At 43.0% G+C, this 15,770-nt stretch overlaps 1 protein-coding gene across 1 annotated transcript in view; it reads right to left on the bottom strand.

The window, feature by feature from the left end:
- The window catches only part of LOC122558641 (CMP-N-acetylneuraminate-beta-galactosamide-alpha-2,3-sialyltransferase 2-like), a 17,727-nt gene extending 8,183 nt beyond the window's left edge, over nt 1-9,544 (bottom strand). The window contains exons 1-3 of the mRNA XM_043707439.1: nt 9,504-9,544; nt 8,005-8,050; nt 3,779-3,898 (exon numbers count right to left, since the gene is read on the bottom strand). Of these exons, the coding sequence (XP_043563374.1) occupies nt 3,779-3,898; nt 8,005-8,050; nt 9,504-9,544 (207 nt within the window). The remainder of the gene's footprint in view (nt 1-3,778; nt 3,899-8,004; nt 8,051-9,503) is intronic.
- Nucleotides 9,545-15,770: the final 6,226 nt, after the last annotated feature.

The following is a 15,770-nucleotide window of genomic DNA, read 5'->3' as shown; positions in this document are numbered from 1 at the left end:
AATTTGTTAAGTGTGTACAAGAAAATTTTCTGATTCAGTATGTGGATGTATGTACTAGAGAAGGTGCAAAACTTGACCTACTCTTGGGAAATAAGGCAGGGCAGGTAACTGAGGTGTCAGTGGTGGAGCACTTTGGGGCTAGTGATGGAAAAGGATAGACCAGATCTAAAAGTTGAAGTTCTAAATTGGAGAAAGGTTAATTTTGATGGTATTAAGCAAGAACTTTAAAAAGCTGATTGTGTTGATGTTCGCAGGTAAAGGGATGGCTGGAAAATGGGAAGGCTTCAGAAATGAGATAACGAGAGTCCAGAGACAGTATTAGATTAGATTCGATTACTTACCGTGTGGAAACAGGCCCTTCGACCCAACAAGTCCACACCGACCCTCCGAAGAGCAACCCACCCAGACCCATTCCCCTTCACCTAACACTATGGGCAATTTAGCATGGCCAAATCACCTAACTTGCACATTTTTGGACTGTAGGAAGAAACCGGAGCACCCGGAGGAAACCCACGCACACAGGGAGAATGTGCAAACCCCACACAGTCAGTTGCCTGAGGTGGGAATTGAACCCATGCCGCCCACTGTATATTTCTGTTAGTGTGAAAGGAAAGGCTGGTAGGCATAGGGAATGCTGGATGACTAAAGAAATCGAGGTTTTGGTTAAGAAAAAGAAGGAAGCATATTTCAGGTATAGACAGGATAGATCGAGTGAATCCTTAGAAGAGTATAAAGGCAGTAGGAGTGTACTTAAGAGGGAAATCAGGAGGGCAAAACGGGGACATGAGATAGCTTTGGCAAACAGATGTAAGGAGAGTCCAAATTTTTACAAATACATTAAGGACAGAAGGGTAACTCGGGAGAGAATAGGGCCCCTCAAAGGTCAGCAAGATAGCCTTTGTGTGGAGCCGCAGGCGATGGGGCAGATAATAAAAGAGTATTTTGCATCGGTGTTTACTTTGGAAAAGAACATGGAAAATAAAGAATGCAGGGAAATAGATGGTGACATCTTGAAAAATGTCTATATTACAGAAGAGGAAGTGTTGGATGTCTTGAAATGCATAAAAATGGTTAAATCCCTAGGATTTGATCAGGAATACCCAAGAACTCTGTGGGAAGCTAAGGAAGTGATTGCTGAGCCTCTTGCTGAGATATTTGTATCATTGATGGTCACAGGTGAGGTGCCGGAAGACTGGAGGTTGGCTAATGTGGTGCCACTATATAAGAAAGATGGTAAGAACAAGCCAGGGAATTATAGACCAGTGAACTTGACGTCAGTGGTGTGCAAGTTGTTGGAGGGAATCCTGAGGGACAGGACTTACATGTATGTGAAAAGGCAAGGACTGTTCAGGGATAGTCAAGATGGCTTTGTGAGTGGGAAATCATGTCTCACAAACTTGATTGAGTTTTTTGAAGTAACAAAGAGGATTGATGAGGGCAGAGCAGTCGATGTGATCTATATGAACTTTTTGACAAGGTTCCCCATGGAGACTGGTTAGCAAGGTTAGATCTCATGGAATACAGGGAGAACTAGCCATTTGGATACAGAACTGGCTCAAAGGTAGAAGAGGGAAGGTGGTGGTGGAGGGTTGTTTTTCAGACTGGAGGCCTGTGACCAGTGGAGTGCCACAAGGATCGGTGCTGGGTCCTCTACTTTTTGTCATTTATATAAATGATTTGGATGTGAGCAAAACAGGTATAGTTAGTATGTTTGCAGATGACACCAAAATTGGAGGTGTAGTGGACAGTGAAGAAGGTTACCTCGGATTACAACAGGATCTTGATCAGATGGGCCAATGGGCTGAGGAGTGGCAAATGGAGATTAATTTAAATAAATGCGAGGTGCTGTGTTTTGGAAAAGCAAATCTTAGCAAGCATTATAAACTTAACAGTAAGGTCCTAGGGTGTGTTGCTGAACAAAGAGACCTTGGAGTGCAGGTTCATAGCTCCTTGAAAGTGGAGTTGCAGGTAGATGGGATAGTGAAGAAGGCATTTGGTATGCTTTCCTTTTTTTTTAAAAATCACACAACACCAGGTTATAATCCAACAGGTTTAATTGGAAGCACACTAGCTTTCGGAGCGCCGCTCCTTCATCAGGTGATTGTCAATCAACTGATGAAGGAGCGTCGCTCCGAAAGCTAGTGCTTCCAATTAAACCTGTTGGACTATAACCTGGTGTTGTGTGATTTTTAACTTTGTACACCCCAGTCCAATACCGGCATCTCCGAATCATTCCTTTATTGGTCAGAGTATTGAGTACAGGGGTTGGGAGGTCATGTTGAGGCTGTACAGGACATTGGTTAGGCCACTTGTGGAATATTGCATGCAGTTCTGGTCTCCTTCCTATCAGAAGAACGTTGTGAAACTTGAAAGGGGTCAGAAAAGATTTACAAGGATGTTGCCAGGAATGGAGGATCTGAGCTACAGGGAGAGGCTGAACAGGCTGGGGCTGTTTTCCCTGGAGCTTCAGAGGCTGAGGGGTGACTTTATAAAATCATGAGGAGCATGGATAGGGTAAATAGACAAGGTCTTTTTCCTCGGTCGTGGAGTCCAGAACCAGAGGGCATAGGTTTAGGGTGAGAGGATAAAGGTATAAAAGAGACGTAAGGGCCAACCTTTTCATGCAGAGGGTGGTACATGTGTGGAATGGGCTGCCAGAGGAAATGGTGGAGGCTGGTACAATTGCAACATTTAAAAGGCATCTGGATGGGTATATGAACAGGAAGCGTTTGGAGGGACATGGGCCAGGTGCTGGCAGATGGAATGAGATTGGGTTGGGAATCTGATCAGCATGGACAGGTTGGACCGAAGGGTCTGTTTCCATGCTGTACATCTCTATAACACAGTGGCTTAGTGGTTAGCACTGATGCCACACAGTACCAGGGAAGTGGGTTCGATTCCAACCTCAGTCGACTGTCTGTGTGGAGTATGCACTTCCTCCGTGTCTGCGCAGGTTTCCTCCGGATGCTCTGGTTTCCTCCCACAGGCCAAAGATGTGCAGGTCAGGTGGATTTGCCATGCTAAATTGTCCTGTAGTGTGCAGGCTAGCTGGATTAGCCATGGGAAATGCAGGATTACAGGGTCTGGGTGGGATGCTCTTTGGAGGGTTGCTGTGAACTCAGTGGGCCAAATGGCGTGCTTCCACACTATTGGAATTCTATGATCTTGCCTGATTACCTTGAATGGATCTAAGTGCCCAGCTATATTTATTTATTAATGCTTTCTTAGGAAAATTCCTTCTGACAGCTGTTAAGCTAACTGGCCTGTAGTTTCCTGCTTTCTGACTCCTGCCCTTTTGAATAAAGGAGTTACTTTCATTATATTCTTATCAAATGGGATCTTTCCCAAATCTGGGGAATTTTGGAAATTTAAAATCAAGCAACATCTATTCTATGAGCCACTTTTCTTTGAAGACTCTAACAGAACTCTATTCTTTAACTTACAGACCCATCCCTCCACCTTTAATTCTTCCCAAGTCTTCGGACCATGGAGCTTCCTACCTGCCTCAGCTTTTCCTTCTTTGACCAATCTCCAGTCTTTTTAAAATCCACTTTATCACGATCTCATGTCAATTTCTCAACATAATTAGTTTTACACATCTCCATTCAGTACTATTCAGAGGCGTGAGCCATGCAGTTAATGAGTGACAGCATGTAGTAAAGAGAATGATTAAAGTTGTCCTCTCTCTCTGCCAGCATCCATTTTTGTCGTGCCTTTGACTCTTCAACTTGGCCTTTTAATTGAAAGTATTGTTCCTGCCTCAGGCTGTGGCTCTTACCTCATCACAGATGTGGAGAGCAAAAAACAGGACCAGCATTCCCGTTGATGGATATCTCCCATGATGCTCTGTCCACTTGTCATGGATATACTTGAAGAATGCTGGGTTGTAGATTTGTACCTGAGTGTAGATTAGGGGTCAGACTTTAAACCACTGTCTTTAACCAGTTTAATTAACAAAGGTTAAAGGTCAGACCTTAAACAACAATATTTAACCAGTTTAATACCAGATCACTCTATGTACTCATCCAGACAGTGTCATGCATGAACCCAGTGCTGCCCTCAGCTGGTGGTCACACAGGCACACCACTTACATCCTGCATCACCAATGACATTTTTTCACCCAGAGGGTGAGTATATGGAATGCACTGCCTAAGAACGTAGTTAAGGCTGGTAACCTCTCAAACTTTAAAAAGTATTTGCATGAGCACTTGATAGCTTTGGGAAAGTAGGACCAGTGTAGATTCAGTGCACTCCTTGCGGAACTGACTCAGCGGGTTGAAGGGCCTCATCAGTGCTGCATGATTCTATGAATCCTAGCCAGCTTTAAACCCAGGACTGGCTGGTGCGGAGGCCAAACTGCTACATACTGAATTCGGCTTCAAACTGGGGATGAATCATTGTTTTAAACAGCTTTGTGTTACACTGAGCAGTGCACTTCACAGTAGTTTTATCATATGTGGTTTTTATTCATTCACTAGATGTGGGTATCACTGGCTAGGCTAGCATTTATTGCCCATGCCTAGTAATTGTTTGATTCCAGATTTTTTTATTGAATTCAAATTTTACCATCTGCCATGGCAGGATTTGAACCCAGGTCCCTGGGTCGCTTGATTAATAGTCCAGTGATAACATCACCACGCCATTGCCTCCCCATAAAACCTAATCTTCAGACTGTTGGGATTCACTAAGCCATTTACTAATGATCTTCTCGTATTGGGAAGTAGTGGTACAACAGAGAATTAAACACAGGTCATTAACATCAAGAACAGCAGAATTTCAAGGCAGCCGAAGATAAAGTGCTGAAAGTTTTCTCTGTGCTAGGCCTATATGAAATAAGTTTTGACGTGTTCACCTCAGTTTTTACAGCTGGTGGGCCTACAGCAAATAGGGACTTTTTCAGAGAGGTTGCTAGGATCTTGATTTGTGAAGGGAGTAGGGAAATTCAGATTGGTGCCGTCTAGGCGCTCTCACTGAGTTGGGACTAAGGTAAAATAAGGTTGATTTTCCACTTGTCGCTTTGGCATTAAACTTGCATTATGGATCGACACGTCTGCAGATGATTCAAAGCCAGTCAGGAATGTGTGTTCCAAGGAAGGTGTAAGGCATTTTCAGGACGGTTTGGACACGGCTAGTGAATAGGTAAGAATGCAGCCGATGGAATACAATGTGGAAAAATGTGAACTTATCCTTTTTGATTGGAGAAACAGATGTACAGTGGATCTAATAAATGGTAAGAGGTTGGAAAGTGTCGATGTACAAACAGACCTGGATCTTTGTCGATAACTCACTGAAAGCTAACATGCCAGAGCAGCAAGCTCTTTAGGAGACTAACAGAATTTAAGCCTTTATTGCAAGAGGGTTTGAGTCATGAAATGTTGCTTCAATTATGTAGGAGCTGAGTTAAAGGGCACCTGGAGTACCGTGTGCGCAGTACTGGTCTCCTTATCTGAGGAAGCGTATTATTGCCACAGACAGAATGCAACTAAAGTTCACGAAACTTGTTCCCAAGATGGTGGGACTGACCTATGAAGGGAGATTAGGTAAACTGGGCTGGTATCCAGAGTCTTGAGGAATGGCAGGCGATCTCACTGAAACCTGCAAAATGGTTTTACAAGGATAGACTGAATGGTTGCAGCTGAGGTGTCTCTCCAGCTTGGGGAGCCTAGCATCGGGGCAACAACTTAAAAATAAGGGGGAAACCACTTAGGTCTGAGATGTGGAGAAATTGTTTTTAAGCAGAGGGAGTTCATTATCCCAGAGGGCTGTGTGAAGCTCAGACTTTGAGCATGCTTAAATTAGATATTTATGATTTGTGGTGTAAAGGATTATGGTGGCAGCATGAGTAAAAGACCTTGAAGTGTCTGATGAGCCTCTATTGTACATAATAGTGGAGCATTCTCAATGGGCTCAATGGCTATATTCTACTCTCCTACGCTGTTGGGCAGTGTGGATGAGTTACTCCGTTAGCAGTTTAGCACCCAATGGTAAAATGACATTGGCCAGGGCACAGGATGGTTCAGTGAGTTAATAATGTCCTTTTGACTTTGGAAATCTCTGTTTAAATCTGGGTCAGTCTAATTGTATGAAAATCAAAGCGCAAGATGCTCAAGGGCTGCCAGAGGAAAAAAGCCTTCCCTGGAAATACTTTAAAAAGATCAGGAGCTTCCCTTTGATTGATGAAATTGTTCCACACATTCCATGCTGGACCTCCAAGATAAGGAATAGGAGCCGATCAAACTTTATAAAACAAATAGATTTATTTATTCCATTAGTATATTCTTCACTTTGTAGACTGTGCCCCAAAATGCTAATTGGCTGAAACTCGAATACATCGAAATTCAAACACAGACTTAACCATTACTGCTGAGTCAGGTTAGAATCATTGGAAATTTAAGACATGCAAGGAGACCGTTCAGCCCATCTTGTCAATGCTACTGCCTAATCCCTCTTTCCCCCTCTTAGTACACAGCCTTTTTGTTTCACGTTTCTCAATTGCATTTCCACTTTCTCAGGCAGAGAGTTCCAGGGCTCCACTGCACTCTGGGTGAAAATATTTCTCCTCAGCCTTTTATCTAATCCTTCTGCCAAGAACATGAAATCTGAGGCTCTGTAACTGGCTTCTGCAAACAGAAATAAATTCTTCCTCTCCATTCTACTTAGACCTATTAACTTCATACATCTCAGTTAAATCTCTTCTCAGCCACCTCTGTCCCAAAGAAAACAACTTCAACCTGTCCAATCTTTCCAGACCAGGCCAGAGATTTGTAAATTTCCTCTGTAACTTTTCTCTTTCAACCAGGTCTTTCCAGTAATGTGGTGACTGGAGTTACAGGCAGTACTCTAGCTGTGGTCTAATTTGTGTTTGACACAACCTTGTTGCTCGCTATGTTCAATGACTTGCCTTATAAAAGTACTCTGTCTGTATTTTTAGCCATTAATCTGTACTGCTTTCTTAAGGAATCGGTGGATCCCAGGGACTTCTGTTGCTCTACTGCACTCTGCAATCTGGGTATCCTTGTCTTGTCAAATCTCCTGAAATACTTTACCTTGCAAATCTCTGGACTGAATTCCATTGTCCACAGTTCTGTTCTGTTCACCTGATTCACATCTTGCTGCGGTCCACATTCAATCAACCACAAATCTAAATTTCTTTATAGACGCCTGCAAACTTTTCAATCAGGCACTCTCCATTTAAGGCTAAATCATTGATTCTTAACACAAAAGGTAGATCCAGTATTGAGCCCTTTGGAACTCACCAAAACGTGCTTCCTGCAATTGATTTTAGATCAAAGTTGTCAACTGCCTTGGGATGCCATGGCTCACACCACTCCCATGTGGGGACCTTGACAAAATCCTTACTGAAATCCATGCATTGTCAGTACTACCCTTACCAAACCCCATGTGAGACTTCCTCAAAAACTCTGTCAGGTGAGTCAAGACACAAACTTCCCTTTACAAATCCAGGCAACTGTTCTTGATTAATTTAGGTCTTTCTAAATTAATATCATGACTCAGAACTTTTTCCAATCATTTTCTGACTAGGTCGAACGTCTCAATGGAACATCTTTCACTTGTGCATTTATAAACATAAGTGCAATGTAAGGGTCCTCTGGCACCACATCTTCTGCCAGAGAGGTGTGGAAAGTACTGTCAGAGCTTGAATTATTTCTTCCCTTGCTGCTTTTAACAGCCTGGAATGCATTTCATTAGGCCCCGACAATTTATGCGTTTTCAAAGATGTTAAACCCCCGAATATATTCTCTCTCATTCTGTTTATCCCATTCAATATTACATATTCCTCCTCCTTAACCACAGTGTTCGTAGTGTCCCTCTCCTTTCCTAAAGCCCGGATTGGACGAGAGGACGGTAATAATTGTCCCAAATCTTTCTTGGCTGCAGCAACCATTCAAATGAAGTTTGGAGCCTCAAGCCCTTGTAATAATCAACCTAGCTGCACCAAATCTCCTTGTCAGTCAATACCAATATAAACCCACTTTCACTCACCTTGTCTTTATCCACCCGTAGAAACTGTTTGACAGGCGCGTAGGTGCTGTGAAGAAAAGAGACACATTAAGGTCAAGGGAATCTCTGAAGATTATATCTTTAGTAAAGTCTATTTCAGCTCCGAATGTTGTTTGAACTGTTCTACTGGAACTGCCGCATCTCTCATACTTCACTGATTGGGGATGGAAACTGTGCTATTCTGATCTGTGAGACCCTGGTCACTAAGGGAGGGCAGTGTACAGGTGCCAAAATATTATCGCTCCCAGTGAATAGATGGTTTGCAGCTCTAATGAAACTCTCAGCCTGAGAAAACGAGCAGGATGGTCGCAGAGTGCCCTGAGGGGAAACATACCTGTCTGAGAGCTCGTATGAAAGCCACTAATTACAATTAAAACCTTGACACACAGCACTTGAATTATTTTGGATCATTCAGCCTAGAATTTGAGGGAATTTTAAGACAAACATTCTGGAAAGTTAACATTCTTACGAAAATACAAGGCAAATCCTTTCTTTGTGACCAACCGGTATTTAGACATTACGATGGAAAGAATTCGTCCCTGATTTGATCGCTTGTTCTCCCATCCAGAAGCTCACTCCCACAGAGCAGGAAGTGGTCATTCCTCCTCTGTGAGTGTGAGCATTTTTAACCAATGTTTGGGGACCTGCTCTGACACACCTCTGGAGCTGGCATAACTTGAACCTCAGTCTTCTGGCTCAGAGGCAGGGACACTACCATTGCACCACTGTCTGTGAATGTCGGCTGACTGATGTTGGTGCAGGGAGAAAGTGAGGTCTGCGGATGCTGGAGATCAGAGTCGAGAGTGTGTTGCTGGAAAAGCACAGCAGGTCAGGCAGCATCCGAAGAGCAGGAGAATCGACATTTCGGACTGGAGCCCTTCATCATGTTGGTGCAGTGCTATCCCTCCTTATCCCCATCCCCGACGCATGGACCAATGAGTCTAATCGCAACATCTCCGTGGGTGCAGCAGCCGACAAATCTACAAGCTGGGGTCTGTGGCTGCGTTTCTGTAAAGTCACTTATTGCTCATGTTCACAAATTGGCAAAGGAAAAGACTGTGTACAAGGCAGATGTCTGATGCTAGGCAGCTAAACTAATCTGCTGAATATGTCAATTTTGTATCATTAACTGATATTCATCAATATGCAACCGGCATAGGTACAATGTAGAATTGAGGCACTTAAACTGAATATGCAGGAATCTGAAGGAACATAAAGTTTGAATTTAAGTTTAAGTATTATACTTTAATTCGAATTATGCCGTGGGCTCTTTTGCATCGTGCGAGAGAGAACAATATCCATGGGAGTCAGGTTCTTTACACAGACACCAGTAACATACTGAGGGGAGGTATGGCCTAATGATATTATTGCTCGATGATTAATCCAGAGACCCAGATAATGTCATGGGGACCTGGGTTTGATTCCCACCATGGCAGATGGTGGAATTTGAATCTAATAAAAATTTGGAGTTAAGAGTCTACCGGTGCTCATGAAATCGTTGCTGATTGTCGGAAATGGCCATCTGGTTCACTAACAGCCTTTAGGGAAGAAAACTATCATCCTTAGTCAGCCTGTCCTCCATGTGACTCCAGATCTACAGCAATGTGGTTGATGTTTAACTGTGGGATGGGCCATTTCTGCTGGCCCAGCCAGCGATGCCTACAGCCTGTGAATGAATAAGAAAAAACTGTCCTTTTACATTCGACATCTACTCAAGGCACACAATCTGTATAGGTAAGAGTCCTCAAGTAGTTTACTTAAGTGGTCAGGAATTATAGAAGATGCTGGACAATTGATCATTTGATTGTGTTAGCATCACAGTCCTGCTGTGATTTTAAAATATACACATCAGCATTTTCCAGAAGCAATAAGCAGCAGCAGAATCCCTGGCCGGTTTGTTGCTTCATATTGCAACTCCCCAACTTCTGCCAGGCTTAAAGAAACCAGCTCTGGGACCGTGACTGAGTACTACATTGGATGTGGCATCTGTCCATCAAGTTGCATGTTGAAAAACCAAACTGAAGAGTGTCATTTAATCTTCACCCATGTGTTACAGAAATGTTTTTGTGGTAATATTATTGTGAGTGTACTTATTAAAAGATGAGCTAGAGGGAGAGGCTGGGGCTAATTTTCCTGGAGCATTGGAAACTGAGGGGGTGACCTTATAGAGGTTTATAAAATCATGAGGGGCATTGATGGGGTGAATAGCCAAGGTCTTTTTTCCCAGGGTAGGGGGCTACAAAACTAGAATGCATAGGTTTAATGTGAGAGGGGAAAGAGTTAAAAGGGACCTAAGAGGCAACTTGTTCACGCAGAAGGTGGTGCGTGTATGGAAAGAGCAGCCAGAGGAGGTGGTGGAGACTGGTACAATTACAACATTTAAAAGGCATCTTGATGGGTACATGAATAGGAAGGGTTTACAGGGGTATGGGCGAAATGCTAGCAAATGGGACTAGATTAACTTAGGATATCTGATCGGCATGGATGAATTGGACCACAGTCTGTTTCCCTGCTGTACATCTCTATGTTTCTAAGTGAGACTAAACTAGTCCATGTATTCAGAGATAATAAGAATAAAGATAATGACATCGCACATAATATTTAATGGTCTGGCAAGGCCACTTTTGGTTTAATTACATACATAGAATTGAATAGAATCTACAGCATAGAAGGCCGTTCAACCTAACAGACCCATGTTAGTGTTTTTACTCCTCCCACCCTGTAGCCAAACCAGTTTCTCCTTAAATACACACAGAAAGTGCTGGAGAGACTCATCAGGTCTGGGTGCATCTGTGGAGACAGAAACATTTCAAGTCTAGTATGACTCTTTTTTACAGCCCTGAACCCAGAATTCTGAAGAAGAGTTATTCGAGACCTGAAACATTAATTCTGATTCTCTCGTCACAGATGCTGCCAGACCTGCTAAGTTTTGCCAGCATTCGCTGTGTTACTTTCAGATTTCCAGCAACTGCAGTTCTTAGCCTGCATCCTAGAAAATGTTTATTTGCTATTGACCTCAGCTAATGAACGAAGCACTTGTTACCACAGTATGGATAAAGACACTTCTCCTAAGAAACTTATTTAAGGCGCTTTTGCCTTTGATGCTGATAGAATTCTAAATGCTCAAGGTTAACAAAGGTGAAATGAATTGGCCATCTGTTCTATGTTCTGGAAGAATAACAGATGTTAAGATTGAAATACTGTCCTATCCATTAATCCTGGGTTTCCTTGCTCCATCTAATTTTCAAATCCCTCCATGGCTTTGTTTCTCCCCATTTGTGTAATCTTCACCCAGCCCACAACTCTCTGTGATCTTGTGCATCTCCAACAGTGGTCCCTTGCACCCCCCTGATTTCTTTCACTCACTGTTGGTAGCTGTGCTTTAGGTGGTCCACATCTTAGATTGCAATTTCCTCCTAAATCTCTGCACCTCTTTTCTCCCATAGCACACTCTTTAAAATCTGCTTTTGTCGGTTAACTCAGTGTCGAATTTGTTTTGCTAACTCAGAACTGAAATACTGTGAGGTATTGTTATATTGAAGGCACTAAGTTGTTGCTGGCAAAATATAGAAACATAAATGTGCCATTCAGCTCCTGAACCTGGACAGCCATTCAAAGAGATCATGATTTATCTTGGCTTCAGATCCATTAAATCAAACTGGTGGGCAAAAATCTCAGATTAAATTTTGATTAACTAGTTAGTGTCCAATGCTTTTTCTGGAGCAGAGTTCTACACTTCTTTCATTCTGACTGAAGAAGTAGCTCCTAATGCCTGAGCTTGGATTTTAAGGTCCCAATGTCCTTGACACAAAGAAAAATAATATTGCCTAGCTACCACAATAATTCCATTCGAAGTTAGTGAGTTTTGAGAAGATTTGTAGCTCAGGTTGAGATTCTGGATGTAGGTTTGCTCGCTGAGCTGGAAGGTTAGTTTTCAGATGTTTAATCACCATACTAGGTAGCATCATCAGTGAGCCTCCGGATGAAGCACTGGTGGTACAGTCTGCTTTCCAACCACTGGTGGCATGGCCAAACAGAGACACGCATGAGAATTCCTCGAAGCGTGACATTCCAACTGGAACTCTCAACAAACACATTGACTTGGATCCCACTTACCACCCCCTGAGAAAAAGAACAGGAAATGACATCACCACAGGAAATGACATGACCAACCCAAGGAAACCTAAACACATAAATGGAAAGCGGGCCATGCCACCAGTGCTTCACCTGGAGGCTCAATGATGATGTTATCTAGTATGATGGCAAAACGTCGGAAAACGAACCTTCCAGCTTAGCAAGCAATCCTACAGCCATTTGAAGACTAAACATTCTTAATTAAGTTGCCCCTCAAACCTCTTTATTCCAGTGAGTACAAGTCTAGTTTATGGAAGAGCTAATTACTTCAGATGTTGGGATCTGTACTGAAAATAACAAATGCTGGAGATCACAGTGGGTCAGGCAGCATTCATGGGCAGAAAGCAAGCTAGCGTTTCGAGTCTGGATGAGTCTAGCAGTTCTGACGAAGTGTCATCCAGACTTGAAATGTTAGCTTGCTTTCTGCCCATGAATGTTGTTTGACCCGCTGTGATCTTCAGTATTTTTTGTTTTCAGTCTAGTTTATGTAAACTTAACTTTCCAGCTAATACCTGGAGCCTGGGTAACACTCTGGTGAATCTGCGGTGCATGAATTGTAAAGTTAATATATTCTTTCAAAGGTGCAGCGCTAATAATGTTAGCCTGTACTCCAATGTGATCTAACCAGGGCTTTGTACAACTGCAGCAAAACCTTCTCCTCTGCACTGTTTGTCTGCACAACCCCTTAGCTCCCAACTGAATTTGCAACTGCAAGTTCAATTATTGCCTGTTTAAATAGTTGTTTTACCCAATATGTGCATTGGGGGGTTGCTTTCCAAACTTACAGCCAGTCTGGTTTTTACAACAGTTCTTTCTCAGCTCAGTCCAGAGTTTTAAAAAGCAAAAACTAAAAAAGACAGGCTCCGTGGTTTCTTTTCAGCTTTATTTTCTTGAGAAAGAAGGGGTTGGTACCACTCATGGAATGTCCATTCTTTTGCCCCCTGCTTTAAATAGTTGTGCTGTGATTGCTGAGGAGCTGAATGTTATCTTGACCAGATGTTGTTCCGATCTTTTCAGACCCAGTGCTGCCAATTTCATCATTCGGCTCAGTTTTAAAGCACGCAGCTAACTGTATAAATTATTCACATCCCCTTTTAGCACGGGGACAATAAATTGTGCTGTAATGGAACGGGAAGCGGTGGTTGATTGCTGTCATGCTATGGTATAATGAAATTAAAGTTCTTGGAGTGATACTGAGATTGATGGTGCTCGTAAAAAAAAAGTCTGCATTCAGTTCAAATTGAGAGACCAAATATTTTTATAGAGTGAGTGCTGTAGAATATGAGGTGCCTATTAAAGAAATCACAATAAGTTTTTAAAAAATATATATGGTATCTGACAGACCACTGGCAGTGAAGACCGAAGAACTTCTACCAGCTGGGAAATAAAGAAAGATTATTAACCTTTCAACTGAGATCAATGAAGGCATGCCCTGACTTTGCAGAAATAATTGGAATGTTCCTCAAGAACAGGATCTATAAAAACATTTTAGCTCCAGGCCTGGCTGATTCAGGTAACTCACTGGATGAGGGTCAGTCACCTTCTGGATTCATGTGAATACTGGGCATTGCTTTACCAGTTGAATAAGTGCAGATCGGTGCTTTATTCACTGGGTTGATTCCAGAATCTAATGAGGAGAGATTGAGCAGTTTAGGCATACTCGCTAGAGTTTAGAAAGATGAGAGGAGATCTAGTTGAGGTATACATGATGCTAAAGTGGGGTCGACGAATTAGACTGATGTTTCGTTGTCTGGAGGAACCTAGAATGAGAGGTTACAGTTTTAGGCTAAAGGGTGGCAGATTAAAACAGATGATGAAAAATTACTTCTCCTAAAGACTCATGAATCTGTGGAATTCACTACCCAGAATGCGGTGGATTCTCTGATACTGAATAAATTTAAGGAGGAGATGGATATATTTTTCATTAGTAATGGGTTAAAGGGTTATGGAGAGCAGACAGAAGAATGGAGTTGAGGCTGAGATGATAACTCCCACTCCGCCTTCCTATAGGTTTTCATTCCTGCTTTTCAAACATGGCTGCAATATTTCATCACTGAGCAGGTTCAAGTTGTGATGATATCAAAAATGGCAACCTTTCTCGTTCCCTCCTCCTGTCAATGTTTCCAAGTGATTTCCCTGAGAATGAACTGAGATACTCAGCTGATTCAAAGCGACTCCATGGACCTTTAGAAATGGTGGATGGGATCTGCTTCTGGAATTTCTGGAATTTCCAACCCCCTTTCTCAGCATCTCCACTTTTTACCAGCGGACTTACACCCTCATTGCCCACTTGGCTGGCACCAGTGCAACAGTAGGCATCTCCTAGCCAACCTTGCCCCACCCCCACTGATCATAGTCTTGGAGTTTGGGTCAGCTTATAGAATCCCCACAGTGTAGAAACAGGCCTTTCAGCCCAACAAGTCCACACCAACCCTCCGAAGAGTAACTCACCAGATCCATTCCCCTATGCTCTACATTTACCCAGACTAATACGCCTAACCTACACATCCCTGAACACTATGGGCAATTTAGCATGGCCAATTCACCTAACCTGCACATCTTTGGATTGTGGGAGGAAACTGGAGCACCCGGAGGAAACCCATGCAGACATGGGGAGAATGTGCAAGCACCACACAGGCAGTCGTCCAAGGCAGGAATTGAACCCGGCTCCCTGGCGCTGTCAGGCAACAGTGCTAACCACTGAGCCACAGTGCCACTCCTTCTTCAAGACTTGTGGATAATTGCCCCTCTGAGGTAATAGTCCCTCTGAGAACCGTAAATTGATAACTTCAAAAGATCTTGCCTATGTCACTCCACACCCACCCAACCCAAATGGCTGTTCAACCCGCCAGGCCAACCCATGTCTTCTGCTCACTCCGACTTGGTCCTCAGACCCTTCATGCAAAGTCATATCACTTCCATGTTCATTCAGCAGTATATGTTCTGTAGAGAAACAATGAATACTAAAACAGGTAATGTCGCCATAGTCTTACCAGACCATAGGGCTGCTCTCTCATTAGAGAGATGTGACTGATGGTGGTTTAACCTGAGGGTCACCACATATTATTTTCACGTGCTGGTGTGGGTTTAGTAAACCCCAGAAAGAAGAGAACTTGTGACCACTGGGGGACATCTGATGATTCGTGAACATTCGGAAAATTAAGTGTAAACTTTTTTCAGTCCTTCAACCATCCATACTAGATGCTACATTGTAATGTTGATGTGTTTTTAATGCGGCTCATTCGTCCTGGGATCTGTCCTGCCAAGTAAATTGACTGTTATATTGACCAGCACTGTTTAATTGTTGATATATATCATAGTACTTTTTGGGGAGGCAATGGTCTAATGTTATTATCACTGGACTCTTGTTCCAGAAACTCAGCATGGCCAGTTCACCTAACCCGCACATCTTTGGACTGTGGGAGGAAACTGGAACACCCAGAGGAAACCCACGCAGACACGGGGGAGAACATGCATTCTCCACACAGATAGTCGCCCGAGGCTGGATTCAAAGAGGTTCCTGGCGCTGTGAGGCAGTAGTGCTAACTACTGAGCCACCATGCTGTTGTGATTTAAATCAACACACAGGTCTAGTTGGTACAAGCCCCAATCTA

The sequence above is a fragment of the Chiloscyllium plagiosum genome, chromosome 17, assembly GCF_004010195.1.
Source record: "Chiloscyllium plagiosum isolate BGI_BamShark_2017 chromosome 17, ASM401019v2, whole genome shotgun sequence".
Taxonomy (NCBI): domain Eukaryota; kingdom Metazoa; phylum Chordata; class Chondrichthyes; order Orectolobiformes; family Hemiscylliidae; genus Chiloscyllium; species Chiloscyllium plagiosum.
The sequence above is the reverse complement of the archived record's forward strand: the minus strand, read 5'-3'. Positions and strand labels throughout refer to the sequence as shown.